Source organism: Lucilia sericata, unplaced genomic scaffold (assembly GCF_015586225.1).
Source record: "Lucilia sericata isolate MDLA Ls3-8-SP2 unplaced genomic scaffold, ASM1558622v1 Contig000609F_arrow, whole genome shotgun sequence".
Taxonomy (NCBI): Eukaryota; Metazoa; Arthropoda; class Insecta; order Diptera; family Calliphoridae; genus Lucilia; species Lucilia sericata.
The window spans coordinates 42,767-70,547 of record NW_023994616.1 but is presented as its reverse complement, the minus strand read 5'-3'; the positions used below and the strand labels follow the sequence as shown (position 1 = coordinate 70,547).

At 27.5% G+C, this 27,781-nt stretch overlaps 1 protein-coding gene across 6 annotated transcripts; it reads right to left on the bottom strand.

Annotated features, from left to right (window-relative positions):
* Positions 1–27,408, bottom strand: LOC119606650 (tolloid-like protein 1). 6 transcript variants are annotated; one of them, XR_005231667.1, is made up of 14 exons: positions 26,438–26,615; positions 26,230–26,256; positions 23,194–23,405; positions 22,876–23,089; positions 22,415–22,632; positions 19,876–20,002; positions 19,700–19,804; positions 19,207–19,635; positions 17,955–18,358; positions 17,712–17,881; positions 17,471–17,648; positions 13,814–14,038; positions 6,792–6,971; positions 1–4,704 (listed from the first exon to the last, which is right to left on the bottom strand). XR_005231667.1 is itself a non-coding variant. In XM_037960201.1 (14 exons), the coding sequence occupies exons 3-13, from the start codon at positions 23,387–23,389 to the stop codon at positions 6,697–6,699; spliced, it is 2,238 nt and encodes a 745-aa protein (XP_037816129.1). In that variant the 5' UTR covers positions 23,390–23,405; positions 26,230–26,256; positions 26,438–26,615; the 3' UTR covers positions 2–4,704; positions 6,654–6,696. The 6 variants fall into 6 exon arrangements, 3 of the variants coding, with proteins under 3 accessions (XP_037816129.1, XP_037816128.1, XP_037816131.1); XM_037960201.1 differs by lacking the exon at positions 13,814–14,038 and adding an exon at positions 6,654–6,713 and having other exon boundaries at positions 2–4,704; XM_037960200.1 differs by lacking the exon at positions 13,814–14,038 and adding an exon at positions 27,290–27,408 and having other exon boundaries at positions 4,091–4,704.
* Positions 27,409–27,781: the final 373 nt, after the last annotated feature.

Here is a 27,781-nt window from a genome sequence, read left to right as displayed (position 1 = left end):
TAACAACAATTTTAACTTTAATATTTGTTTTTTATTTATTTTTTTATTTTATCATTTGAATTTATTATTTTTGTATGTTTAATTTTTTTCTTTTTTATTTTATTGCAAAACGTAAGTGCTCTATGAAACCAATAACTTTATTTTCTTTTTCTATCTTATTTTTTTTTCGAATAAAATTTAAAAAAAAAAATATATGCAAATTATAAAAAAGGAAAAATATTTATAAAAAGTGTTTAATAACGTGTAATTTGTTTTTGCTTTTATTTTATTATAATTTTGTATTTTATTATTAGTACTACCAACATTTAAATTTAATAAATATTCTTTTTAATTTTTATAAAATTATTACTTTAGTTGTTGGAAACAAAAAAAAAAATAATAATAATTTTATATAAAATTTGTTAAATTTAAGTTTACGTAAAATTTTTTTTAAAGAAATCTTGTTTTAAAAAGCAATATTGAAAAATGTAAATACTAATCTGGAACTACACCTAAAAGGGGTTTTATCTCCTTAAAAGATTCTATTTAGAAAATTTAGTCTTTTTAAAGATTAAGACAAAAGTTTTCTTAGAAAACATTTTCTACTCAATGCTCGAATTCTACTTAAAATTGTGGCAACAACTTTTTTCCTAAAATGATATCAATAAGACAATATTTTTATAGTTTTTATTATTTATAGAGAATTTTGTGTCCTTACAGATGTTCTATACAAAATTTTGTCTCCTCAAAGAAAACAACAGTTTTCTATATAGAAAAATTATCTACTCGAAGATTAAGATTATGGAATTTTGTAAACAATGAACAGCTGTTGCAAACAAAATCAACTATTGTGAATGAAATGTTCACCGCAAGTTCTCTGCAGCAATGGGGATAATATGATAAAATAGAATTTCTCAAATATTGATGATTTTTCAAAACTAATTGTAATTTTAAATTTCAGATTTAAGTTTAATTTGAAGTGGATAATTTGAAAATAAAGACATTTCTCTGATAGACTACATATTTTCCGAATTGCTGAGATATAATTCTCAAATTCTAAATTCAAAACCATTAAATGTTTGATGTTTGAAAAGGAGATTAAGTTGAATATAAGCTGATATTTTACCTTCTATATTAAATATAATTTAATAAATATAATCGAGGTTTTCAATATAATGTATCTTTATGATAAATTATTAATCTCAAATTATTTTCAAACTGTTTTACATTTCAAAACTTGAAACCAACTTTAAATGTCTTCGAATGTTCAAATTTTTCACGTAAACTTAAACAACAGAATATTTTTGTTTATAAAATTTTTTTGAATTTTTATATTTTAACGTTTTTAGTTTTTTTATTATGATTTATGTTTAATTTTTCTTTGGAAGATCCAATTTTGATAGTCACTAATTCTTTTTTATTATTTTATTTATTTAAACGTTATTGTGTATTATTTTTTAAATTTATCAATCATATTTTTTTTATTGGTTGGGGGTGGTTTGATGATTATTATCAGGATTTTTTTTAATATAAACGGTATGACTTTTTTAAGAGTATTTATTTAAAGGGTCTTTTTAACAATCTTGAATTAATCAAGGGCTAAAGTATACATATCGGGTTAAGTTATAGAACTACAGTCTGAACTATAGTCTAGAATGATCTATAGTTAAGTCTATAAAACTGTTTAGTTTGGACTTTAGTCTATAGTCTGGACTATAAAACTATATACAGCCAGAATACTGACTTGTTAACATTATGGACTATAATGTTGTCTTTAGAATTATATAACTGTCTGTAGTTACTACTAAAGAACTTGCAATAATATCGATTATCAAACTATCTATGGTCTGTAAGTTTGAATTCTATATAGTCTTTATAATTTAGATTTGTCTATAGTCTGTAACAAAAATTGAATATTTTTGGACTATATATTTGTCTATAGTCAGGACTGTATGACTCTCTATAGTCTTGATTATATTGTATAGGCTATAGAACTTTATAGTCTTGACTATACAACTTTCTATATTCTCGATTATGGAAGTTTGTTAATTTTCGACTTCAGAATTGTCTATAAACTCGACTGAAGAATATTGACTATAAAACTCTATAGTCTCGGCTATAAAAGTCTCTATAGTTTCGACTTTAGAGTTCCCTATTGTATCGGCTATCGAGCTTTAAATCGCTCAATACAATATCGACTATAAAACTCTCATATATTCTCGACTACTTTCTATAGTCTCGACTATTAAACTGTCTATTGTCTATACTATAGAACTCTTTATAGTGTTTATTATCGAACTTTGATAGTCTCGACTTCAAAAAAGTCTATACTATAAAATTGTCTGTAGTCTCGACTACAGAATTGTCTATAATCTCTAGCCTTGACTGTATAACTCTCTAAAATATAGACCACAAAACTCTCCATAGTCTCGACTATAAAACTCTCTATAGTCTCGACTATAAAAGTCTCTATAGTCTCGACTTTAGAGTTCCCTATTGTATCGGCTATCGAACTTTATAGTCGCTGAATACAGTATCTAAACTATTAAAATCTCTATTGTCTCGATAATAAAACTCTCAGTATAGAACTGTTTATAGAGTCTGATATATAGAAATGAGACTTAAGAACTCTCTATTTTCTTAACTATAGAACTCTCTAAAGTCTGGACAATTAAATTTCTATAGTCTGGACAATAAAACTATCCATAGTATTGACTATAAAACTCTTCACAGTCTCGAATATATAACTGTCTTTAGTATCAACTACCGAATTCTCTATAGTTTGAACTATGGAACTGTCTATATAGTATCTGGCCTATTTTCTCGAATATATGTAACACTTTCTAGAAAGTCGACTATAGAACTCTTAATAGCCTTGAATATATAATTGTCTCGAAGTAGAACTTTCTCTAAATTGGACTATAGAACTGTATATAGTCCCTATAGCATCGATTATTAAACTTTTTATAATCTGGAACTGGAAAAACGAACTATCTAGAGTTTGGACTATAGAACTGTTAAAAGTTTGAACTATAGAATTGTCTATAGACTGCAGAATAATAACTTTTTTAAAAATTGTGACAACATTTTCTGAATTCTTAAGAAGAAGTTAAGAACACTTAAAAAGTTCTAAGTTTAACAGTTTTGTTAGTTATTTTTTTTTTAATGTTAAGCCCTTAGATAAACTTTTGAATTTATTTCATTTTTTTTAAATATGTATATGTATGTGTAAATATAAAAATGATTATATTATAATGTACTTTAAATATTTGTTGCTGTTATTGTTGTTTAACTATGGTAAAAAAGATGTTTTAATTTTATGCAATTTAATTATTTTTAATTTTTGTTGTATGAAACTTTCTAATATTGTTTTGATGGTTAATTAATGATTTTAAATTGTTCTTAAAAAAACATTATTTTAATTTATATTTTTGTTGTGTGTGTTTAGTTTAAGTTCATTTTTATTTAAGTTTTTTCTTTCTTCGTTCTTATTTTATTTTTCCTAAATATATAAGAATAATTATTTTGTATCAAATATAAAAATCAACAAGTTTTTTTCATTATTATTTGCAATTCATTTTCATTATTATTTTATTTTAAATATTGCCTTAATGCAATCAATTAATTTTTGGAGTTTTGGCAAATCTTGTTTTTTTTTTTATTAATTATTAAGGTTTTAATTGTTTTCTTTAATACGTATTTTGAATTGTTTGTTTTACTTAATTAAACGAATTTTTCAGGGGGATTTTTTATTTTTAACATTCTCTACTTTACTCCAGTGTTTTTGCTTTTTAAATTTAATAGTTTAGTTTTCTTTTTTTTTAATCAATTCGTTTATATTTTAAATATATAGAATTAGGGGGTTTTTAATGTTTATCATTTTAGTTTAATATTCTATTTTTATGAATTATTTTTTCCATTTTGTCTTTTGGGTGTTGTTAACTTTTGAATTTGTTTTATTTTATATTTGTTTTATAGTTTTAAAAAAATTATTTTTATATTTTATTTCAATATTTATATGCTAAAAACATATCTTTTTTAATATTTTCTTTATCAGTGTATATAATGTTTTTAATAATTATACATAATTTCACTTAATAAAAAATCAATGATTTTCTTAAATTGTTTTTGTTTGTTTGTTTGTATGCCTTTTTATATCATTCTCATAATTTCTTAATTAAATAGTTTTCAATTTTATTTATTTATTTTCTATATAATTCAGCTAAGCCTAAAATTTGTTTTGAATATTTTTTTTCGCCTTTGGAAATCGGTTTTCGAAATTTTGTGCACATTTCTTTCCTTCTTCCTTCTCTTCTTTTATTAGGAATTTTAGGTTTTTTTCATTTCATTTTGCGTTTATAAAGTTTCAAAATTTTTTATAATATTTTCGAAATTTATTTAATTGTTAAACATTCTCGACCTGTTGCACTATCATATGTCCCATATTATCTGTTTCACATTCATTCAAAAAAGGGATACTACCTATAGAATCATTAGATGTCGTGGATGAGTCATCAAGTGAATCGCCATTTATCATGATGCCAGGATAATTACCAGGACCCAGATCGAGACTGGAACCCGATATACAGATGTGTGGTGGTTGATGTATGGCTCGTGGAGGCAGTGGTGCCGGTGGTATTATTAAATTGCCACTATTAATGCCATGCAAACTGCCAGCAATACTGGCACCACCACTTTGTAAATGTCGGCGACTTGAATTTAAACCTATAGGGAAGAGGGAAAATTTCGAACAAAATTAGAATTCGTATATTAATGACAATTAAATTTAGTCTGGACTACTGTTATGTCTTTAGTCAGGGCTATAGAATTGTTTATAGTCTGGTATATAAAATTGTCTTTGGTATCACCTATAGATATGTGTATTGTCCGGACTATAAAAATGTCTATAGTCTGGACTATAAAAATGTTTATAGTATAAACAATAGAATTGTCTATAATCTGGACTATTGAATTTTATATTGCACTACAGATTTGTCTATAGTGCAGACCATAGACAAATCTATAGTGCAGACTGTAGACAAATCTGTAGTGCAGATTATAGACAATTCTATAGTCCAGATTATAGACAATTCTATATTCCAGACTCTATATATGTATTGTATGGACTCTGTAATTATCAATAGTCTGGACTATAGATTCGCTTACAGTCTGGATTATGGATTCGTCTGTAGTCTAAACATAGATTTGTCTATATATTTTCTGTACTATAGATTTTTCTATACTCTGAACTATAGATATGTCTATAGTCTGCTCTGTAGATTCGTCTACAGACGATGGATTCGTCTACAGACGATGGATTCGTCTATAGTCTGGATAACATAATTGTCTATTGTCTGATTATAGATCTGTCTAGAGATTTTCTAGTCTGGAATATAGGTCTGTCCATGGTCTGGACTACAGATTCGTCTATAGTCTGGGCTATAGATTCATCTATAGTATGGACAATAGATTCATCTATAGTCTGGACTATACATTCGGCTATAGTCTGAACTATAGATTCGTTTATAGTCTGAAATATAGATTCGTCTATAGTCTGGACTATAGATTCGTCTATAGTCTGGACTATAAATTCGTCTATAGTCTGGACTATAGATTCGTCTATAGTCTGGACTATAGATTCGTCTATAGTCTGGACTATAGATTCGTCTATAGTCTCGACTATAGATTCGTCTATAGTCTGGACTATAGATTCGTCTATAGTCTGGATTATAGATTCGTCTATAGTCTGGATTATAGATTCGTCTATAGTATGGACTATAGATCCGTCTATAGTCTGGACTATAGATTCGTCTATAGTCTGGACTATAGATTCGTCTATAGTCTGGACTATAGATTTTCTATAGTCTTGAATTTGTCGATAATCTGGACTATAGATTCGTCTATAGTCTGGACTATAGATTCGTCTATAGTCTGGACTATAGATTCGTCTATAGTCTGGATTATAGATTCGTCTATAGTCTGGATTATAGATTCGTCTATAGTATGGACTATAGATCCGTCTATAGTCTGGACTATAGATTCGTCTATAGTCTGGACTATAGATTCGTCTATAGTCTGGACTATAGATTCGTCTATAGTCTGGACTATAGATTCGTCTATAGTCTGGACTATAGATTCGTCTATAGTCTGGACTATAGATTTTCTATAGTCTTGAATTTGTCGATAGTCTGGACTATAGATTTGACTACAGTCTGGACTATGGATTTATCTATAGTATGGACAATAGATTGATCTATAGTCTGGATTATAGATTGGTCTATAGTCTGAACTATAGATTCGTCTATAGTCTGGACTATAGATTCGTCTATAGTCTGGATAATAGATTTGTTTATAGTCTGGGCTATAGATTCGTCTATAGTCTGGATTATAGGTTCGTCTATAGTATGGACTACAGATTCGTCTATAGTCTGGACTATAGATTTTCTACAGTCTGCATTATAGAATTGTATTGTCTGGACTTTGAATTTGTCTATAGTCTATAGACTATGGATTCTTCTATAGTTCAGTCCATAGATTCGTCTTTAGCCTGGACTATAGATTCCTCTATAGTCAGGACTATATATTTGACTATAGTTTGGACTATAGACTATGGTATGTACTATAGATTTTATAAAGTATGACTTTTAGAAAATCAAATATAAAACATAATTTACCTTATATTAAACAGATGAAAATAATAAAACTCTCAAATCAAACTTAAAATCTTCTAAAAACTGAAATTATTACAAAATTCCAATAAAAATAATAAAATAATATATAAACTGATATCAGCACGAAACACGAATACTTACCAGTAGCACTAGTTTGTGAATCATAATGAGCATTACGATGCAAACCCATTTGATGAAGTTGTTGTCTACGTTTTCTTCTGGAGTGATAGAGTATGCATAGGAGACAAATTAGGAACGAGACGACGAGAAGTGTTGTTATAATTAGAACGCCGTGATCCTCCGCTTGCGCTTTTGTGATACCTTTATATGAGGGGGATTTAAAAGTATTTTCGTTTTTTTATTTTTTCGTAAAAAGCATTTTAAATAAAATAAGAGAGGAGGATTAAAAGGAAAAGGATAAAGAAAATTTTACGAAGAAAAAAAAAAAAAAAGAGGAGAATAAAAAAATATAAATTATTATTTGGAATTATACAAAAATTTTATAAGATTATTTAAGAATAAGTAAATATAGTATATAATACATAAGTTTTTTAATAGTTAGTAATAATAGCTTATAAATAATAGTGTTATCTTTACATTAATGTATACAAATAATAAGTTTGTTTGTGGCAAATTTTGGAAATTTTGTAGTATTTTGAAATGTGCTGTTTTAATCTGAAAATTAAAATTTTGTTGACATTTTAGTCTAGGTATATAATTAAAGCTTTTATTTCTGTTTTGTTTTAAAAGCAACACTAAATATTTAGTTTTCTAAACTAATCTTTTAAGAAAAAAAAATATACACATCAAGTGCTTGAGATTTGTTTTTCGATTTTTACATGAAACACAACTACTTTTATAATTACTTATATTTAAAAATGTGCATTTAATTAAGACAATCACGTGCTGACATATTACGTTTATTTTTTATTACATTTTAAGGAACGACTATTCTAAATTAAATTTCTTTACTATTATAATATTTATGGAATATTTTTTATTAATTTTTTTTTCAATGCTGTAGCAATGGTTGGATTGGATATGAACACGAAATTGGAAATTTTCTAAACTATTTTGAAAAATAACTAAACTACCAAAACGTTTTGTTATTTTAGTATTTTGTTTAATGAATGACGTTTTTGTTGTTTTTAATAAATATGTTGAAAGCTGTTTTGTTTTACTATTTAATAAGTCAAGTGGTGCCTTCGAAAACGACTTTTTATGAAAATTATGTAAAAGGATTTTATGAAAATTATTTAACTGAGATGTAAGATATTGATAATGAAAGCTTAAAATAAGAGCTTTAAAATTATGATTAGTAATTTATTTTCGGAAGAAATTTTTCTGATATTTGAGTACTCATATTTTATTTTAGACGAGACTATAGCCTAGACTAGACTATAGACGACTATAGAGTAGACTATAGACTAGACTATAGACAAGACTATATACTATATACTATAGACCAGACTATAGGCTAGACAATACACTACACCATAAACTAGACTATAGACTAGACTACAGACTAGCCTATAGACTAGACTATAGACTAGACTATAGACTAGACTATAGACTAGACTATAGACTAGACTATAGACTAGACTATAGACTAGACTATAGACTAGGCTATAGACTAGGCTATAGACTAGACTATAGACTAGGCTATAGACTAGACTATACACTAGACTATAGACTAGACTATAGACTAGACTATAGACTAGACTATAGACTAGACTATAGACTAGGCTATAGACTAGGCTATAGACTAGACTATAGACTAGGCTATAGACTAGACTATACACTAGACTATAGACTAGACTATAGACTAGACTATATACTAGACTGTTGACTAGACTATAGACTAGGCTAGACTAGACTATAGACTAGACTATAGACTAGACTATAGACTAGACTAGACTATAGACTAGACTATAGACTAGACTATAGACTAGACTATAGACTAGACTATAGACTAGACTATAGACTAGACTATAGACTAGACTATAGACTAGACTATAGACTAGACTATAGACTAGACTATAGACTAGACTATAGACTAGACTATAGACTAGACTATAGACTAGACTATAGACTAGACTATAGACTAGACTATAGACTAGACTATAGACTAGACTATAGACTAGACTATAGACTAGACTATAGACTAGACTATAGACTAGACTATAGACTAGACTATAGACTAGACTATAGACTAGACTATATACTAGACTGTTGACTAGACTATAGACTAGGCTATAGACTAGACTATAGACTAGACTATAGACTAGACTATAGACTAGACTAGACTATAGACTAGACTATTTTTTTTTATTATTATTATTATTTATTAGTATTATTAATACTTTTAAGTTACAATTTTGGTTACAATTTGATTACATAATCATTAAATTAATTTTAGCTCTATAAAAGTACATTTGTATTATTTTTAACAAAATTTACACATTCTTTCCTAAATACATATTCATTTCTTTCTTTTTTTATATATGTTGGCATGGAGTTATATAGTTTAAGTCCTTTATAGAATAATGATAGCTGCGCAGTTGTGTTATGTGCTGGCCGTAGTCTGAAGTCTTCTGCATTTCTCAGTCTATATGGTTGTATATCACCTACATAATTTAATTGTTCGCATAGATATCCTGGTGCTTTTCCGCTCTTCATTTTTTGTATAAATAGTATTGTATTTAACTCTAGTCTTTGCTTGATATTCATCCAGTTTAGTATATTTAGCATTAGTTGTATTGATGTATATCTGTTACATTTAAGTATTATTCTCATAGCCTTGTTTTGAAATTTTTGTAATCTTTCTAATTGTGTTGTTTTACAGCATGTATATATGATTGTGGAACCGTACTCGAAATGTGGTTTTACTATTGTATTATAAACATTAATTGATGTCATTGTTGATATATTCTTTCTTATTCGTTTGAAAAAACCGATTTTTTTGGCAATTTTTTTACATATATAATCTATGTGATCTTTAAAGCTTAGTTCCTTATCAATTATAAAACCGAGATATTTAATTTGATTTACTTTTTCTATTATATTATTATTTATTGTAAATATTGCACTGTTTGTAATGTTAATTTCCATTATTTTAGTTTTATTTTCATTTAATTTTAGTTTATTCATTTTCAACCAGTTATTGATATTGTTCATATCGTGCTCTAAATTATCTTTACAATTGTTATCATTCTCGTCCTCAGCAAATATTAATGTATCGTCCGCATATAAAATAATTTCACTTTTTTCCAAAACATTTGGCATATCATTTATATATATAATGAATAACAATGCACCCAGGATTGATCCCTGTGGAACACCGTAATCATTTATACTTGAATTAGATTTTATATTGTTAATTTTAGTGTATTGAATTCTATTAGTTAAATACGAATTAAACCATTTTAGTTCATTATTTTGTATTCCGTACATGTACATCTTTTTTAATAATATTTTGCGGTCTATTGTTTCGAATGCTCTCTTAAAGTCCAGAAATATTGCCATTATTTTATTATTTTTCTTTTTATTTTTCCATCTGTTTACTACATAGTTCACTGTAGTTTCACACGAATATTTATTTCGAAATCCCGATTGATATTTAGATAAAATTGAATTTTCCTCTAGATATATTTCGAGTTGTTCTTTTACTACTTTTTCAAGAATTTTTTCACATGTTTTTAATGAGTTTATCGGTCTAAATTCTTCACAATTTCTCGTGTTTTTGACTTTTTCTATTGGTGTTATTATGGTTTCTTTCCAATTTGTTGGAAATTCTCCACTTTCCAGTGATTTATTAATTATATTGACTAAAATGTCACCCACTAAGCTCCAATTGTCTAGAATGATTTTATTTGATATCTTGTTAAAATCTTGTTTTTTATTCATTTTACTTATTATATGTCTTAGTTCTATATTATTTATTGCACGGAATTTAAAATTAGTTATTACTGGTTGTATACTATTTGAATATTGCACATTTTCAATGGAATCTCTTATCTCTCTTATACTATTTATAAAGTATTTGTTAAATTCGTCAGCTATTTGTTTATTTTCCTTATATTCTATTTGATTAAATATCACAGATTTTATCACAGTTTGGTTTTTTCTAAGCACTAAGTTTTTTATTTGGTTCCACATTTGTTTTTGATCTTTCGCATTGGTTATTTTGTTATTTATGTATTTCTTCTTTTCATTTTGTACTTTTGTTTTGTATAAGTTTCTACTCGATATATAGATTGACCACGCTTCATTCGTATTTTGAAATTTGGCTAATTCATGTTTTCTTATTTTATCTATTTTTAATCTTTTTAGTTCTGAGTTAAACCAATTATTGATGTTACTTCGTTGTGTTATTGTTTTTCTATACGTAAATTTGTTCACTGTTTCATCAAAACATTTATCTAAATTCGATGCCATTTCATTTATGTCATCACTTAGATTTGGAGCTATTATTTCACTTAAATAACTATAAAATAAGTTTTTTTTATAATTAAATATTTCTTTGGTTTCATTATGTGTTTCTTTGTCATATTTGGTTTTTATATTAACAACTAATGTTTCGTGGTCCGCTATATTATTATTAGCACTGTTTTCTATAGACACATTTTCACTATTTGTCAGGACATAGTCTATTAAAGTATTGGATCTATTTGTTACACGAGTATATTTATTTACTATTTGATTCAGACCATTATCATTTATTATGTTCTCTATCTTGTTTTTGTAAAAACTGTTCTGTAACCAGTCAATATTAAAATCTCCACTTATTATAATATCACAGTTAATATCACATATCACTTCGAGTATATCGTTGAAAATTGTACAAAATTCCGCCTCGCTACAACTAGGTGATCTATATACCGCACCAATAACAATGTTTGTATTGTAGAGTTCAGCTTTGCATAAAAGTATCCAATATTTAGAGTCTTCGTTTTTTTCCATTATTTTATTTATTCTCCATTCTTTTTTAAAATAAATTATTACACCTCCAGTTCTTCGAGAGTTAGACAGTGATATTAAATGTTCGTATTTGGGTAATATAATTTCACTACTTTCATGTTCGCTAGTAAAATGTGTCTCAGATAAAATTATGAAGTCAAAATTTCCACTTTCAGCCATTATTTCAATTAAATTAAAATTATTTATTAATCCTTGCACATTTGTGTAAGCACCACGAATATACTTTAATTGTTACTCATAGAGGCCTAGGTTTTTTTTCTTTATTTTCAATTTGTTTTGGTATACCGGACACTCTTTATTATTCGTTTGATGATTGTCATCTAACCCCATATTTAATCTGTTGTTCATTCTAATACAATTAATACATTTATTTATTTGTTCTTTGTCACATTCTTTTGTTTTATGGCAACCATGGCATTTTAAGCAACATTCTTGATTTTTACATTCTCTGGCTTTATGATTATATCCTCTACATTTCATGCATTGTATTATATCAGTTCCATCGAATACTCTACATCTTTCCCAACCTATGTTTATTTTCTGCTCCGATATTAGTTTATAATACGTATCATTGTCCACGATTACTTTTATAGTATAAATTTTTCTTTTATCATTAATTTTATATTCGTATTTTTGTATTAATTTTAATTCACCATTTATTATAGGATTTTGTTTTTTAATTTTTTCTATTTTTTCTATTATAGACTAGACTATAGACTAGACTATAGACTAGACTATAGACTAGACTATAGACTAGACTATAGACTAGGCTATAGACTAGGCTATAGACTAGACTATAGACTAGGCTATAGACTAGACTATACACTAGACTATAGACTAGACTATAGACTAGACTATAGACTAGACTATAGACTAGACTATAGACTAGGCTATAGACTAGGCTATAGACTAGACTATAGACTAGACTATATACTAGACTGTTGACTAGACTATAGACTAGGCTATAGACTAGACTATAGACTAGACTATAGACGACTATAGACTAGACTAGACTATAGACTAGACTATAGACTAGACTATAGACTAGACTATAGACTAGACTATAGACTAGACTATAGACTAGACTATAGACTAGACTATAGACTAGACTATAGACTAGACTATAGACTAGACTATAGACTAGACTATAGACTAGACTATAGACTAGACTATAGACTAGACTATAGACTAGACTATAGACTAGACTATAGACTAGACTATAGACTAGACTATAGACTAGACTATAGACTAGACTATAGACTAGACTATAGACTAGACTATAGACTAGACTATAGACTAGACTATAGACTAGACTATAGACTAGACTATAGACTAGACTATAGACTAGACTATAGACTAGACTATAGACTAGACTATAGACTAGACTATAGACTAGACTATAGACTAGACTATAGACTAGACTATAGACTAGACTATAGACTAGACTATAGACTAGACTATAGACTAGACTATAGACTAGACTATAGACTAGACTATAGACTAGACTATAGACTAGACTATAGACTAGACTATAGACTAGACTATAGACTAGACTATAGACTAGACTATAGACTAGACTATAGACTAGACTATAGACTAGACTATAGACTAGACTATAGACTAGACTATAGACTAGACTATAGACTAGACTATAGACTAGACTATATACTAGACTATAGACCAGACTATAGACTAGACTATAGACTAGACTATAGACTAGACTATAGACCAGACTATAGACTAGACTATAGACTAGACTATAGACTATGTACTAGACTAGACTTTAGGCTAGATTAGATATGTACTTTCATATAAAAGAAATGTTCTAAATCGGGAAAGATAAAACTCTGGAAGGTTTTTTTGTAATTCAGAACATTTTAAAGCTCTTCAAAAACTTTTTCATATATCAAGTATCTCATAGATCAAAAAGCTTAACTATCTATGTATTTTATTTGTAATGTCCAGATAATGTTCAATGAGGTGTAAGTATTAAGAAAGCCAAAACATGAATTTGAACTTTGAGTTTTAAATAAATGATATTTGGTGGGAGTGTCAAAATGTTGTTTTTAAGTAGTAAATGTTATTTTGTACAAATAAAACCAAAACAATTAATAAAAAAATTATAATTAATTATTTTTAAAAGTAGTTTGTTTAAAATAGAGAGACAGAGAAGAGAAACTCACGTGTTTTAAACATTTTTTGTTTGTTTTATTGTGGTGATCAAGTTTTTATATTGAAATGAATTTGAAATTTAATCAAAGTAAAGTTAATTAATTACTAAATTAGCAATATGTAGAATATCGAATTTAAAAAACTTTATTAAAATTACATTAATATATTTAGACATATTGCTAAATTAATAATTTGTAATAATATTGATATTGAATGATTTGAAATTGTTCCGTCACCTGTGTTATTTTATTTTATTATTAAATAATGAGTTTTTTTAAAGATTTGTTGTTGTAGTTTTGGTAGAAAAAAAGTAGAAGAATAAGAATAGAAAAACAAGAAAAGTAGAAGAATACACGTTTATTTTGTATGTAGAAGACAGGATTTCAAAATAGACAGGAAGAAATATAGTGTATAGTGGAAAGAGGAGTTATGAATTATAATTTGTTAAAATAAAGAAAATTAAGAAAAATAAAATAAACTTAATCAAGAGGATGATTTGATTTAATTTTATATTATTTTCTTTTAATTCATGGAATAGTTAGATGATTATTTAGTTTTATTATTAAAAGAAAAACACAACTATTTGAAACTACATATGGTTTAACGTTTACAAAAATTTAATAATATTTATGTAATAAATTTAATTGTTTTGTTTATAAGAATAAAACATTAAGTCTGAAGGTTTTTGAATAATATTTATGTAATAAATTTAATTGTTTTGTTTATAAAAATAAAATTTTAAGTCTGAAGGTTTTTGAAAACACTCTTAAATTTTAGAAAATTAAACCTGTAACTTGTTTTAATTTTAGCTTAAGATTAATCTATCGTTTTGATTATATGTAAATATTGCAGAGAATCAAGATCTAAACTTTCAGAAATACCAGTTCTCAATAAGCCCTATTCTGAATAAAAATTATATGTCTTTTATATAGGAATGGAATTGAGTTTCCAGGGAAATATTATTAAGAATAGAGCTCAATATGATTGACCGGTTAATACTGATAATCATCATATATGCAAGATGATTCTTGAACCGAATAGTCGCCACTATACATCCAATTATCCGTCGGATACTAATTATTTGTATTGTTCTTGGCCGAACCCAATGACCGGGAGACAGTTGTATTTGATATATTAAGATTAAAACGAATGGCAATTCAAATGTTACAGCCAGAGCGTATGTATAAGTTCTTGTTCTTTTTCAAGAACTTCATTATTAGCTTAAGATTTACTTATGTAGATACAGATTAACTAAAACCAATACTGGACTAACTGGATTACGATTTATTATAGAAATATTGAGTTAATTAGCTCAAGATTAACCATCAAGATTTGCTAAAGACATCTCGAGGTTACTAGCTCAAGACAACTGAAGATTTACTAAAAATATATTGAGCTAACAAGCTCATGATTTACTAATGAGATCCTGAACTTACAAGCTCAAGATTTTGAAAAGATCTTGTGCCAAATAGCTCAAGATTTACTAAAGCGAACTTAACCTAACTAGCCCAAGATTACTTAAGAGATCTTGAGATTTCAAAAGTAATCTTAAGGTAACTATTTCAAGATTTACTTCACAAGATCTTAAGCTAACTAGCTCAAAATTTACTAAAACGATCTTGAGGTAACTAGTTTAATATTTACTAAAAAGATCTTCAGCTAACTAGCTCAAGATTTACTTCAGCTGGCTATCTCAACACTTCTAAAGAGATCCTGAGCTAACTAGCTCAAGATTTACTAAAGTGATCTTGAGGTAGCTAGTCCAATATTTACTTAAAAGATCTTCAGCTAACTAGCTCAAGATTTACTAAAAATATCTTCAGCTAACTAGCTCAAGATTTACTGAAAAGATCTTCAGCTGGCTAGCTCAAGACTTTTAAAGAGATCTTGAGCTAACTATCTCAAGATTTACTAAAAATTCTGAAAACTTCTTCCCTATTTCACATTTTACACATATATAAATAGGAACAAGAATTTTTAGGGAATTGTTATTAAGAATAGGACTTAATGTGTTTGACAGGTTAATATGTTGATCGGTCGACAATTCTTATTGATTATTGTCGGAAGAATATTCAGAATATATGTATATAGGTACATGACGATTTAATGAAATAAAGTTCATTAGATCTTTGCAAAAACATGCGATATAGATTCACACTATCCTTTTTCGGAATTTTGTTGCAAGATCTGGGACCATTAAATATTAAAATAAAAATTATTGAACCATAATTATATCGAATAACTAACTAATCGATTCGTAAAATGTTCTATTATCATGTTCTGATACTAAAATCATTAATGAGTATTAGAATTTGAAATAGGTCTAGCACACATTCCATTAATATTGATTTCAAATTCACATTTATACCGATAGATTTTGATCTAGTTCCTTTAGATTCCGTTTGTTTTTGGCAAGGAACTTAAATATACATATACATATTATTTGGTAAGAAATTTTAACCAAATGTTATACGATCTTCATCGAAAGTCCTAATAAGTAATTTCAATTAAAATTTCTTAATTTTCTAAGTTTAGTTTATAAATTTTTTCATTATTTAATTGACACTAACATAAATTGACACAAACTAAAACAAAAATCAAAATTTTGTTTAAATATCGAATGCAATTTTAAGGATTTTTTAAATATTAAATACATATAAAACGAAAATACGTAAGTAAACAACTTGGACAATAATTAGATTAAGGAAAACATGCATTACATTTCATCACAACTACATAATTGTAGAATTAAAAAAGTTTTTTAAAAAATCACTTTCTAAAGAAAAGATTTCCACTTTGATAAAGATTTTATTTAGGTGTTGAAAAAGAGTGTAGGAACATTGTATTTATTATGATTCACAAAGTTTCCGTTATAATTACATATGCTATGTTCCCACGAGTCAATTATTCGTAATTTAAAAGATCAGGTTCTGACTTGCCTCATAACAAATATTCCTAATATCTTTCTTAGAAAAGTGATTTTTCTTTTCAGACAAATTTAAAGTTGTTTACTTGTTGTTTTTGTTAATTGAAAATGTGAGTGTTAAATACATAGTTTTATAATTAAATTTAGTAAATTAATTAAGTTTAGTTAAAGAGTTTAGTTTAAGAATATATGTTTAAATATGTTTTTGGAAAAAGTGTATATCGTCGGGTTCAAGTTTCATAGGTATTAATTATTATCATAATAAAGTAAAGTAAAGTAATTAAAAGAACAACTAAATTAAGAGAAAAACTAAAAGAAATATGTAGTAAAAATAAGTAAACTAAATAACTTATATAATTATAAAATAATATAAATAACAAAAAAAATGTTTTCATTAAAAAAATTTTGCAAACAAATTTGAAATAAAAACATTTTTGTTATATCATGTAAATACTTATTGTTGGATTTTCTTCAAAGAAAAAACAACAATTAAAAGCAAAGTCTCTTCAATTATTTTGTCTTGAGACTAGTATTTGTTGTTTAAAATTCTTCTTTTTAATTTGCTTAAAAGTTTTAGCCCAAAATGGACCTAACAATAAAGTTATAATTAAAATGCAATTTAGGAAGAATCATAAACAAAATACATACAAATAAAAAAATAAACAAAAAGAAAATAGTAAAAATAATAATAAAAAATGAAATAAAAAAATGAACTGAACCGTTCGACTCACTCACGACTCACAGTGCAATTCGTCACTATCATCATTGGGACCACAGTTTTTGACACCATCACAACGCAATTTATCCGAAATACAATAGCCCACCTCACATTGAAAATGATAGGTGGACTCGCACAGCAAACCTATAGATGGTGGTCCTGGTCCAGAGTCTTGTATTTCAGTCCATACAATACGGAAGCCCTAAATAAAATAATTTTTAGTTTAAATAAACGTAACAATTATATAAATTTCATAAAAACTCACCTGTGCACCAACAGTTTTATCACTGGTGGTAAAACTAATACGGGCCGTTTGTCCCGTAGAAATATAATGCCATTGTTCCATGGGTGGCTTTTCGCCACACAATTCCAAAGGCGGCTGATCGGAGTCAACATTAACCCAAAGACGTAAAACAGCAGCTGGGCAACCACGATCTTGTAAATTTAATAAACAAAATAAATCATATTTATTTTAAATATAACTTATTTTAATTAATTTCAAACTCACTTGCTGGATCACCCTCCAATGAAAACTGTTCGAAATGTATTGATAATTTATAACCGGGTCTGGCTGTCATCAACCAATTGCATGCCATTGAAGCCATACCACGACCGGGTGCCTTATAGCCGGCCGGATAGTTAGGTGAGGTTATAATGCCTGAATCTTCATTGGAAAAGTTGCCTCCACAGTCGCCTATTTCACTTTTAGCAGTTTCGAAAAAGTAACGAGCCTTAAAACCGCTTGCCACATTCTCTTGATCGGTATGCAATGTAATACGCAGACCCACTGCACCCCTTGGGCTCTCGACGGGGCCGGGCGCTGTCATACCACAGTAACGACCAAGAAAACGATCATTGTTATCACGATAGACGACGTACATTTCCAACCAATCTTCAAAGCATATAATCGATCTACGAAGAGAGAATGTTGAATTGAATTTAAAAATGTTTCAGTATTTTCTTCAATTTGTTGAAGATTTAATTTCTTTTTAATTACATCAAAATTTCATTAGTAAATCGTAAGCTAGTTAGCTAAAGATCTCCTTAGTAAATCTCAAGATCTGTTTTGTAGTATTGATCTATTACATAAAGAAATCTCTTTTAAATCTTGAGTAAGTTAGTAAATCCTTAGTAAATCTCAAGATCTGTTTTGTAGTATTGATCTATTACATAAAGAAATCTCTTTTAAATCTTGAGTAAGTTAGTAGGATAGTAATCTTTACCTAGTTAGCTGAAGATCTTCATAGCACATGTTGAGTTAGTAATCTCAGGAGATCTTTAGTAAATCATGAGCTAGCTCTAGTACTTTTTAGTAATCTTAGTAGTTAGCTCAAGATATTGAGCCAGTTAGTTCAGGATATTTTTAGAAATCTTGAGCTAATTAGCAAATCTTGAGCTAGTGAGATCAGGATCTCTTTAGATCAGGATATATCTTTAGTAATCTTGAGCTAGTTAGCTGAAGATCATTTTAGAAAATCTAGCTCAAGATTAGCATCTCTTTAGTAAATCGTGAGCTAGTTAGCTTTAGTAAATCTTGATCTTGTAAAATCAGGATCTCTTTAGTAAATCATAAGCTAGTTAGCTCAAGATATTTTTAGTAAATCTAGAGCTAGTTAGCTCATGATCTCTTTAGTAATCTTAAGAGGTTAGCTCAGGATATCTTTATTAAACTTGATCTAGTTAAATCTAGATTTGTGAAATAAATCCTCCTTAAGTAATCCTTAGGCTTTTATGAACTATTTAAAAGAACAAAAACTTACCCATACGCTCCAGCTGTAACATTTGAATTGCCATCCGCCTTAATTTTAAAATGATCAAATACAATTGTCACCTGCTCATTGGGTTCGGCCAAGAACAAATACGAACAATTCGTATCCGACGGATAATTGGATGGATAGCGGGGGCTATTCAGTTCGCCACGTTTCTTCGATGAACTCACATACGTAAAACTACAACTGCCATCGGGTGCAGCTGTACCCGGAATTTTATATTCCGTTTCAAAAACATATTTGCCTTTAAAGCCACGACCCATTAGCTCGCCCGAACTGAAAACCATCGCTAGGCGTGGTCCATCACTAACAACACGTTGAGTTTCATTGCCGCACAATTCATAATCGAATTTATCGTAAGCATCGGCAGTTTCCTGGCCCTTGAGATAGATTTTCAAATAACCATCGGAGCAGTTGGTTCTGCAACAAGTAAAATTAACTGTTATTTCTTATATCCATATAAATATAACGAAAGTTTACTTACTCTTTATCCTTATCTTTACTTTCCACACGCGGTATATTAAATGCTGTAAACTCTAAACGTACGCGTTCCAAATGTTGGGCATCTTGCATGCCATAAATGAAATATCTGTAAAAAGATTTGAAATGTTAAAAATACTTTTACAGTTAAGAAGTAAGAATGTTTTGAATTTTACTTACCGACATACAGTTTTTGGTATATAAGGATAAGGATAATTTGGTGAGAGTACAAAACCTGTTGATTCCTTTCTCGACAATATCTTTTGATCACATTCTGAGCCACGTATGTGAATGCCATCATTTTCACCTTTTGTTTTTTTTTTTGCGATTTTAAACAATTTTCAATTTTTGAACATTAGCGAAATGTTTGTTGTTGCATTGATTGTTAAGAGTAGTTTTTTGTTGGGTTTATGAATAAAATAGTTTTAAATTCAAATAGTTCAGTATCAGTTTTGTTTTTGAGTTTGTTAGATCCAATATTGTGGTAGATTTTGTAATAGTTTTGAAAGGTTATAGTTTAAGGAAAGAAAGTAAATTTGGTTTTGTAATTAGTTTTAATGTAATTATACCAATTAAATAAAAATTAATTTAAAAAAGATTTTAAATCATAGAAAAAATGCATCAATAATCCTCGCTTGGTTTTTTTAAATATAACACACACATACATTGAAGCTATTAAATGCAAATCAAAATAATTTTAAGGCTGAAAACTTTTTTAAATTACAAATTAATGGAAAAATATTTCAATATGTTAAATGAACTAGGAGCGATGGTTATATATTGAAATTATTTAGTTAAAGAATAATTCTGGAGCTGACTGGCTTAAGAGTACATCCAGTTAGATCTAGATTTATTCAATATTTTTTTAAAGAAATCTTGAGCTAACTGGCTCAATATTTATATTGGAATATTAAACTAACTCTGTCAATATTTAGCTATTTGAGGCTATTGATTCGCTAAATAGATCTTGAGCTAATGAGTTCATTTTGTCAAGATTTACTAATGAAATCTTGGCCTAATTGCTAAAGAAATCTGAAGTAATCGGCTCAATTTTAAGATACATTTCTCAAGATTTACTTAAGAAATTTTGAGGCTCATAATTAGTAAAGAAATCTTGAGCATATTGGCTCAACAATTACTAAAGATATTTAGGGCAAATTGACTCAATATTTATTGCAGATATTATGAACTAATTGGCTCAATGAGCGAATTGACTCAATATTTATTGCAGATATCATGAACTAATATTTCAATATTTATTAAAGAAATCCTGTAATAATCGCTTTACTATTAGTAAAGAAATCTAATAATTACTAGAGCAATTTTGAGCTAATTGGCTCAATATATGCTAGAGAAATCTTGAATTAATTGACTGAATATTTACTAAAGAAATATTAAGCTAACTGGCTAAAGATTTATTAGGGGAATCCTGAGATAACTCAAGAAATGTTGGGTTAATTGGTTCCAATTTTACAACAAAACAAACTGTTGAGCAAATGTTGAGCTTGACGTGACTGGCTCAAGATATACTAAAGTAATATTGATCTAAATAGCTCAACTGATGAATCTTGGGTTAATTGACTCAAGATTTATTAAAGGTTAACTCAAGATTTTCAGATGAATCTTGAGTTAACTGACTCAAGATTTACCAAAGATTAAGTCAAGATTTTCAAGAAACCTTGAGCTAACTGGCTCAGAATATAGTGAAGGAATCTTGAGCGAACTTGCTCAATATTAACTAAAGAAATCTTGAGTTAAGTGGTTCAATAATTTTGAAGAAATCTTGTACTAATTGACTCAATATGTACTAAAGAAATCTTAAGCTAACAGGCTAACGATTTATTAAAGTAATAGTGATATAACTTAAGAAATGTTGGGTTAATTGTTTCCAATTTTCCAAAAACAAAAAAATTGAGATAATTTGGAGCTAACAGGTTTAATAGTTACATAAGAAATCTTGACGTGACTGGCTCAGGATATACTAAAGTAATATTGATCTAAATAGCTCAACTGATGAATCTTGAGCTAAATGACTCAAAATTGATTAAAAGAAACCTAAAGATTTTCAGATGAATCTTGAGTTAACTGACTCAAAATATATTAAAGATTAACTCAAGATTTTCAGATGAATCTTGAGTTAACTGACTCAAGATTTACTAAAGATTAACTCAAGATTTTCTAGTAAAATCTTGAGCTAACAAGCTCAAGATTAACTAAAGAAACCTTGAGATAACTGGCTCAGAATATAGTGAAGGAATCTTGAGCGAACTTGCTCAATATTAACTAAAGAAATCTTGAGTTAAGTGGTTCAATAATTTTTAAGAAATATTGAGCTAATTGACTTTATCGAAGAAATCTTATGCTAATTGGCTTAATATTTACTAAAGAAACCTTAAGATAACTGTCGTAAGATTTATAAAGGGATCCTGAGATAATTCATTAACTGGCTCCAAATTTGAAAAAATCTTGACATAACTGGCTCAGGACATACTGAGGAAAACTTAAATTAACTGACTCATGATATACTAGCGAAATTTTGAGCTAACAGGCTCAAGATTTAGTAAAGAAAAAGGCTCAATTAACTTAAAATTTCGACATAAAATAGATGTTTTTGAAAATACTGATTTGATGTAAATTAAAATAAATTTAAATTAAATCAAAAACATAAAAACATTAAATATAATTGGAAAAAAGGTAATAGATTAAATAAAATACTTACGTATAAAATCTAATTTAACAAAACTTTCACTAAATTCATAAATTCCTTTAAAACCACGATTTTGAGTATTTGCCGTACGTGACAAGGTAAAAAAATGCACAAATAGACTTGATTCGCTAGAATATAAAACTAAATTTCTTTGCTGTCCGCAATATGTACCAATTAATGCTGATGAATTGTCGGGACCATCATAAACTTTAACATAATCGAATGGGCAGCTAATTTAAAACAAATTTCAAATAAAAAAGAGTTTTTTAAGAATTTTTTTTATAAAGAAAAATTTTATAATTTTGCTAAAATAAAAGAAAAAGGAAAGCTTAACTAAAACCTTAAAGTATATATTTTAGTTCTAAATATACACTTTAAGTTAGCTTTCCTTAAAAATATTCCTATATAAGGTTTCTTCTTTTATGACATTTCTTTTGTTAACATTTCTTATGACAGCTATTAATGGTACTCACTGTGGTCCACCAAAAAACAGATCAAAATCACGAAATTCTAATCTAACTCTTTGATTCGATTCACCCAAAAATTGATATGTACAAGACATATCCTTGGGATAGGCACCCGGATAGGTGGGCGATATTAAAACGCCCGTTTTATTTATACTCAAACTGGGTGTTATTGTATAGGAACATGGTGAACCAGCTATTGGTATACCAATTTCATATTCCGCTATATTTTGTTTTGGTTAATAAGGAAAAAAGTTGAAAATTTGTTAATAAAAATTAAAAATATAAGTTTTTTTAATTAAAAAAACAATTTCGCATTATACTTACATGCATTTATAAAACGAAATGTGCCTTCAAATAGATCGGGTGTGGTGATATTTTTATTTGTAAAAAACGAAATGGCAATGGCACGATACATGGAAATGCGTTGTCTGGGTGGTATTGTACCACAATAACGGCCACCAAATGGTGAATTTATCAGTTCTGCTGGTTCCGATGATTGCACTTCTGAGTATATATCCATATACTCATGAACACATCTAAAGTTAAAAAAAAGAAAAAAATTTAAATATTTTCTAGAAAATATTAAATTTTAAATCTTAATATAGTTTTTGTTGTTGCTTAAAAAATCCCTTAAAAAGTTTTTAATTTGTGGTTGTTTTTACTTAATTAATTGATTATTGAATTTATGTTAATGTATTCGGTTTAAAACCTTGAATATTTATGTCTCTTTAAAACAGTGGTCGGCTTCCATTTTAATTAAAAGCAAACAGAATTTTATTACTAACATGTTCTCGATATAAATGTAAATGGTAAAACTTTGACATTTTTATTTTCAAAAAAGTTTGTTTGATTTAAGAAATGTGAGTTATGTTCTCCCGGTACCGACCACTGCTTTCAACAAGCTGATTTTTTTTCTTTACTGAGCATGCTTTTTCCTGCTAATTGATACATTGATTCATTATGGTGAGTGGGTGGCACTCAAATTAATAAATGATAAATAATTGGTTTTAAATTAAATTGTAAATTTAATGTAGGAATTTAAAACACAGTTGTCAATATGTATTCATTAATTACAGTAAATTGTTTATTGTTGATTAAAAAAAGTAATTTACTACTATTTTATTATTTTATTTTATTACTACTACCTGAGATTATTATACATACATATGTAGGAGCATCAACTCGAAAATTGTTAATAATCGATGAAATTGAATTAATCTTAAGTTAATTGGCTCAAGGCTAACTGGCTCGAGACATACTAAAGATAAAGATAGCCAAGTGGCTAAAACTGACCGCAGTAAACCTGAGATAACTGGAAGAAGTCATGAGGAAACTTGCAAAAGATTTAAAGAAGGAATTTATACTTAATTGGTTTAACATTTACATAATGAAATTGGAGCTAATTGGCTTAGGATTTACGAAAGAAATTTTGAGATAAATGTGTGAAGAAATAAACATGACAAGTTAGTTAGTTAGTTAGTTACTTAGTTAGTTAGTTAGTTAGTAGTTAGTTAGTTAGTTAGTTAGTTAGTAGTTAGTAGTTAGTTAGTTAGTTAGTTAGTTAGTTAGTAGTTAGTTAGTTAGTTAGTTAGTTAGTTAGTTAGTTAGTTAGTAGTTAGTTAGTTAGTTAGTTAGTTAGTTAGTTAGTTAGTTAGTTAGTTAGTTTAGTTAGTTAGTTAGTTAGTTAGTTAGTTAGTTAGTTAGTTAGTTAGTTAGTTAGTTAGTTAGTTAGTTAGTTAGTTAGTTAGTTAGTTAGTTAGTTAGTTAGTTAGTTAGTTAGTTAGTTAGTTAGTTAGTTAGTTAGTTAGTTAGTTAGTTAGTTAGTTAGTTAGTTAGTTAGTTAGTTAGTTAGTTAGTTAGTTAGTTAGTAGTTAGTTAGTTAGTTAGTTAGTTAGTTAGTTAGTTAGTTAGTTAGTTAGTTAGTTAGTTAGTTAGTTAGTTAGTTAGTTAGTTAGTTAGTTAGTTAGTTAGTTAGTTAGTTAGTTAGTTAGTTAGTTAGTTAGTTAGTTAGTTAGTTAGTTAGTTAGTTAGTTAGTTAGTTAGTTAGTTAGTTAGTTAGTTAGTTAGTTAGTTAGTTAGTTAGTTAGTTAGTTAGTTAGTTAGTTAGTTAGTTAGTTAGTTAGTTAGTTAGTTAGTTAGTTAGTTAGTTAGTTAGTTAGTTAGTTAGTTAGTTAGTTAGTTAGTTAGTTAGTTAGTTAGTTAGTTAGTTAGTTAGTTAGTTAGTTAGTTAGTTAGTTAGTTAGTTAGTTAGTTAGTTAGTTAGTTAGTTAGTTAGTTAGTTAGTTAGTTAGTTAGTTAGTTAGTTAGTTAGTTAGTTAGTTAGTTAGTTAGTTAGTTAGTTAGTTAGTTAGTTAGTTAGTTAGTTAGTTAGTTAGTTAGTTAGTTAGTTAGTTAGTTAGTTAGTTAGTTAGTTAGTTAGTTAGTTAGTTAGTTAGTTAGTTAGTTAGTTAGTTAGTTAGTTAGTTAGTTAGTTAGTTAGTTAGTTAGTTAGTTAGTTAGTTAGTTAGTTAGTTAGTTAGTTAGTTAGTTAGTTAGTTAGTTAGTTAGTAGTTAGTTAGTTAGTTAGTTAGTTAGTTAGTTAGTTAGTTAGTTAGTTAGTTAGTTAGTTAGTTAGTTAGTTAGTTAGTTAGTTAGTTAGTTAGTTAGTTAGTTAGTTAGTTAGTTAGTTAGTTAGTTAGTTAGTTAGTTAGTTAGTTAGTTAGTTAGTTAGTTAGTTAGTTAGTTAGTTAGTTAGTTAGTTAGTTAGTTAGTTAGTTAGTTAGTTAGTTAGTTAGTTAGTTAGTTAGTTAGTTAGTTAGTTAGTTAGTAGTTAGTTAGTTAGTTAGTTAGTTAGTTAGTTAGTTAGTTAGTTAGTTAGTTAGTTAGTTAGTTAGTTAGTTAGTTAGTTAGTTAGTTAGTTAGTTAGTTAGTTAGTTAGTTAGTTAGTTAGTTAGTTAGTTAGTTAGTTAGTTAGTTAGTTAGTTAGTTAGTTAGTTAGTTAGTTAGTTAGTTAGTTAGTTAGTTAGTTAGTTAGTTAGTTAGTTAGTTAGTTAGTTAGTTAGTTAGTTGGTTAGTTAGTTAGTTAGTTAGTTAGTTAGTTAGTTAGTTAGTTAGTTAGTTAGTTAGTTAGTTAGTTAGTTAGTTAGTAGTTAGTTAGTTAGTTAGTTAGTTAGTTAGTTAGTTAGTTAGTTAGTTAGTTAGTTAGTTAGTTAGTAGTTAGTTAGTTAGTTAGTTAGTTAGTTAGTTAGTTAGTTAGTTAGTTAGTTAGTTAGTTAATAATCTTAATTATCTCCAATAATGAGGTAGGATATGTAAGAACAACACCATGGTTAAATTACAATTAAATTAATAAAATAAAAGCCGTATATTTAATTTACTTACGATGGTAATTCACCAACGGCCGAACCGCTAAATAATAAAAGAAAATGGAGAAAATTGGAATTAAATAAAATAATTTTATATTAATGACAATTACTGATTAAGTGGCACAATTAAACTCATATTAATGTATAATTAAAAACAGTTAATTGTAACCATAGAGAGAAAAATTAAAAAGCATTTTAATATTATATTTTCATTGAATACATACTCTGGTGGATTTCCTCTTAGATTAAATGTTTTAAAAATGACTTCAACTCGTTGTCCAGGTCCTGCTAGGAAAGTGTATAAACATTGACGTGAATGATTTTTATGATTGTGCAATAGTGGAGCAGAAAATGTGCCATTTTGGGGGCCACCAATACGGGATACAAATGTTTGATCGCATTCTGTAAAGAAAATTTTTACAAAAGCAAAAAATAAAGAATTACCAAAATTTGGATACATTTTAAAAATAACAACTACACAAAGAAAAATAAATAATATATACATAAAACACTACTTTTTGACTAAACTTAAACTAAAATATTTTAAAAGCCATGTAAGAGACATTCATTTAGAACATGAAAATGCAGAAAATTATGCTCTGTTAAGGCTCTGTTGATATTGTCATATTATTAACATATTTTAAGGCAATTCTAATAATTTTCAAATTTCCAAGAAAAATTAGTTAGTTTGAACATATTTCGTCAAATATTTTCATACTATGAAAATATTTATTATACATTTGAGCTTATTAAGCTATTTTTGACATTTTTATTAATAACTGCCCAAAAGTATGCTAATGATTTTTAAATTATTTTAAGTCCACAAGCCGACAATAGTAAACAAGTTGAAAATTCTTAAAAATTATTTATGGTTTTATGGGTGGTGAGTGTAATTTTTGTTTTTTCTAGGGAAACGCACTAAACTGGAAGCAAAAGTTTACTTTGATATGTATTAATGTTTTGTGTGTGTGAATATTTTAAGCTTTTATTACCTTTATAAACGAAACTACAATTAAAAATTTCATTTTCCAAAAAAACAAAAAAGAAAACAATTTTTCAAATTTGTAGAAACCTACTTGATGTTTTAGTTGGTCTCGGCAGCGTTTCCAAGAGAGCCACTACCGGTAACCTGGGTTGTGCTAAAGCCTGTAGATTTGGTGTTCCTCTTACCACAACAACAGAAGCCTCATTGGAGTCCACTGCCGAGTATTAATTGAAATTGTGTAGCAGAATTTTAGGGGATTTAATTTTTTTGTTCAATTTTTAATTTGCATGAGAAAAAGAATAAAAAATAAAATGGTAAAAAATTTCAAATTTAATTACAATTTAATTTGTAGTTATTCATCAATTATTAAATTTAAGTTATAAATTTGAGCATCAATTATTTAGAAATTTAATAAGGAGAGAGAGAGAGTGTTTAGGAAGGAATATGAAAGTGTGTATATTTTGTTATTGTGTTCATGTTATGTTGTGACAATTTCATATAATGACAGTAAATGTTTTTGTATTCGCATTGTGTTTAATAATAAAATACATACATATGTATGTTAGTACAAGAATAATGTCGA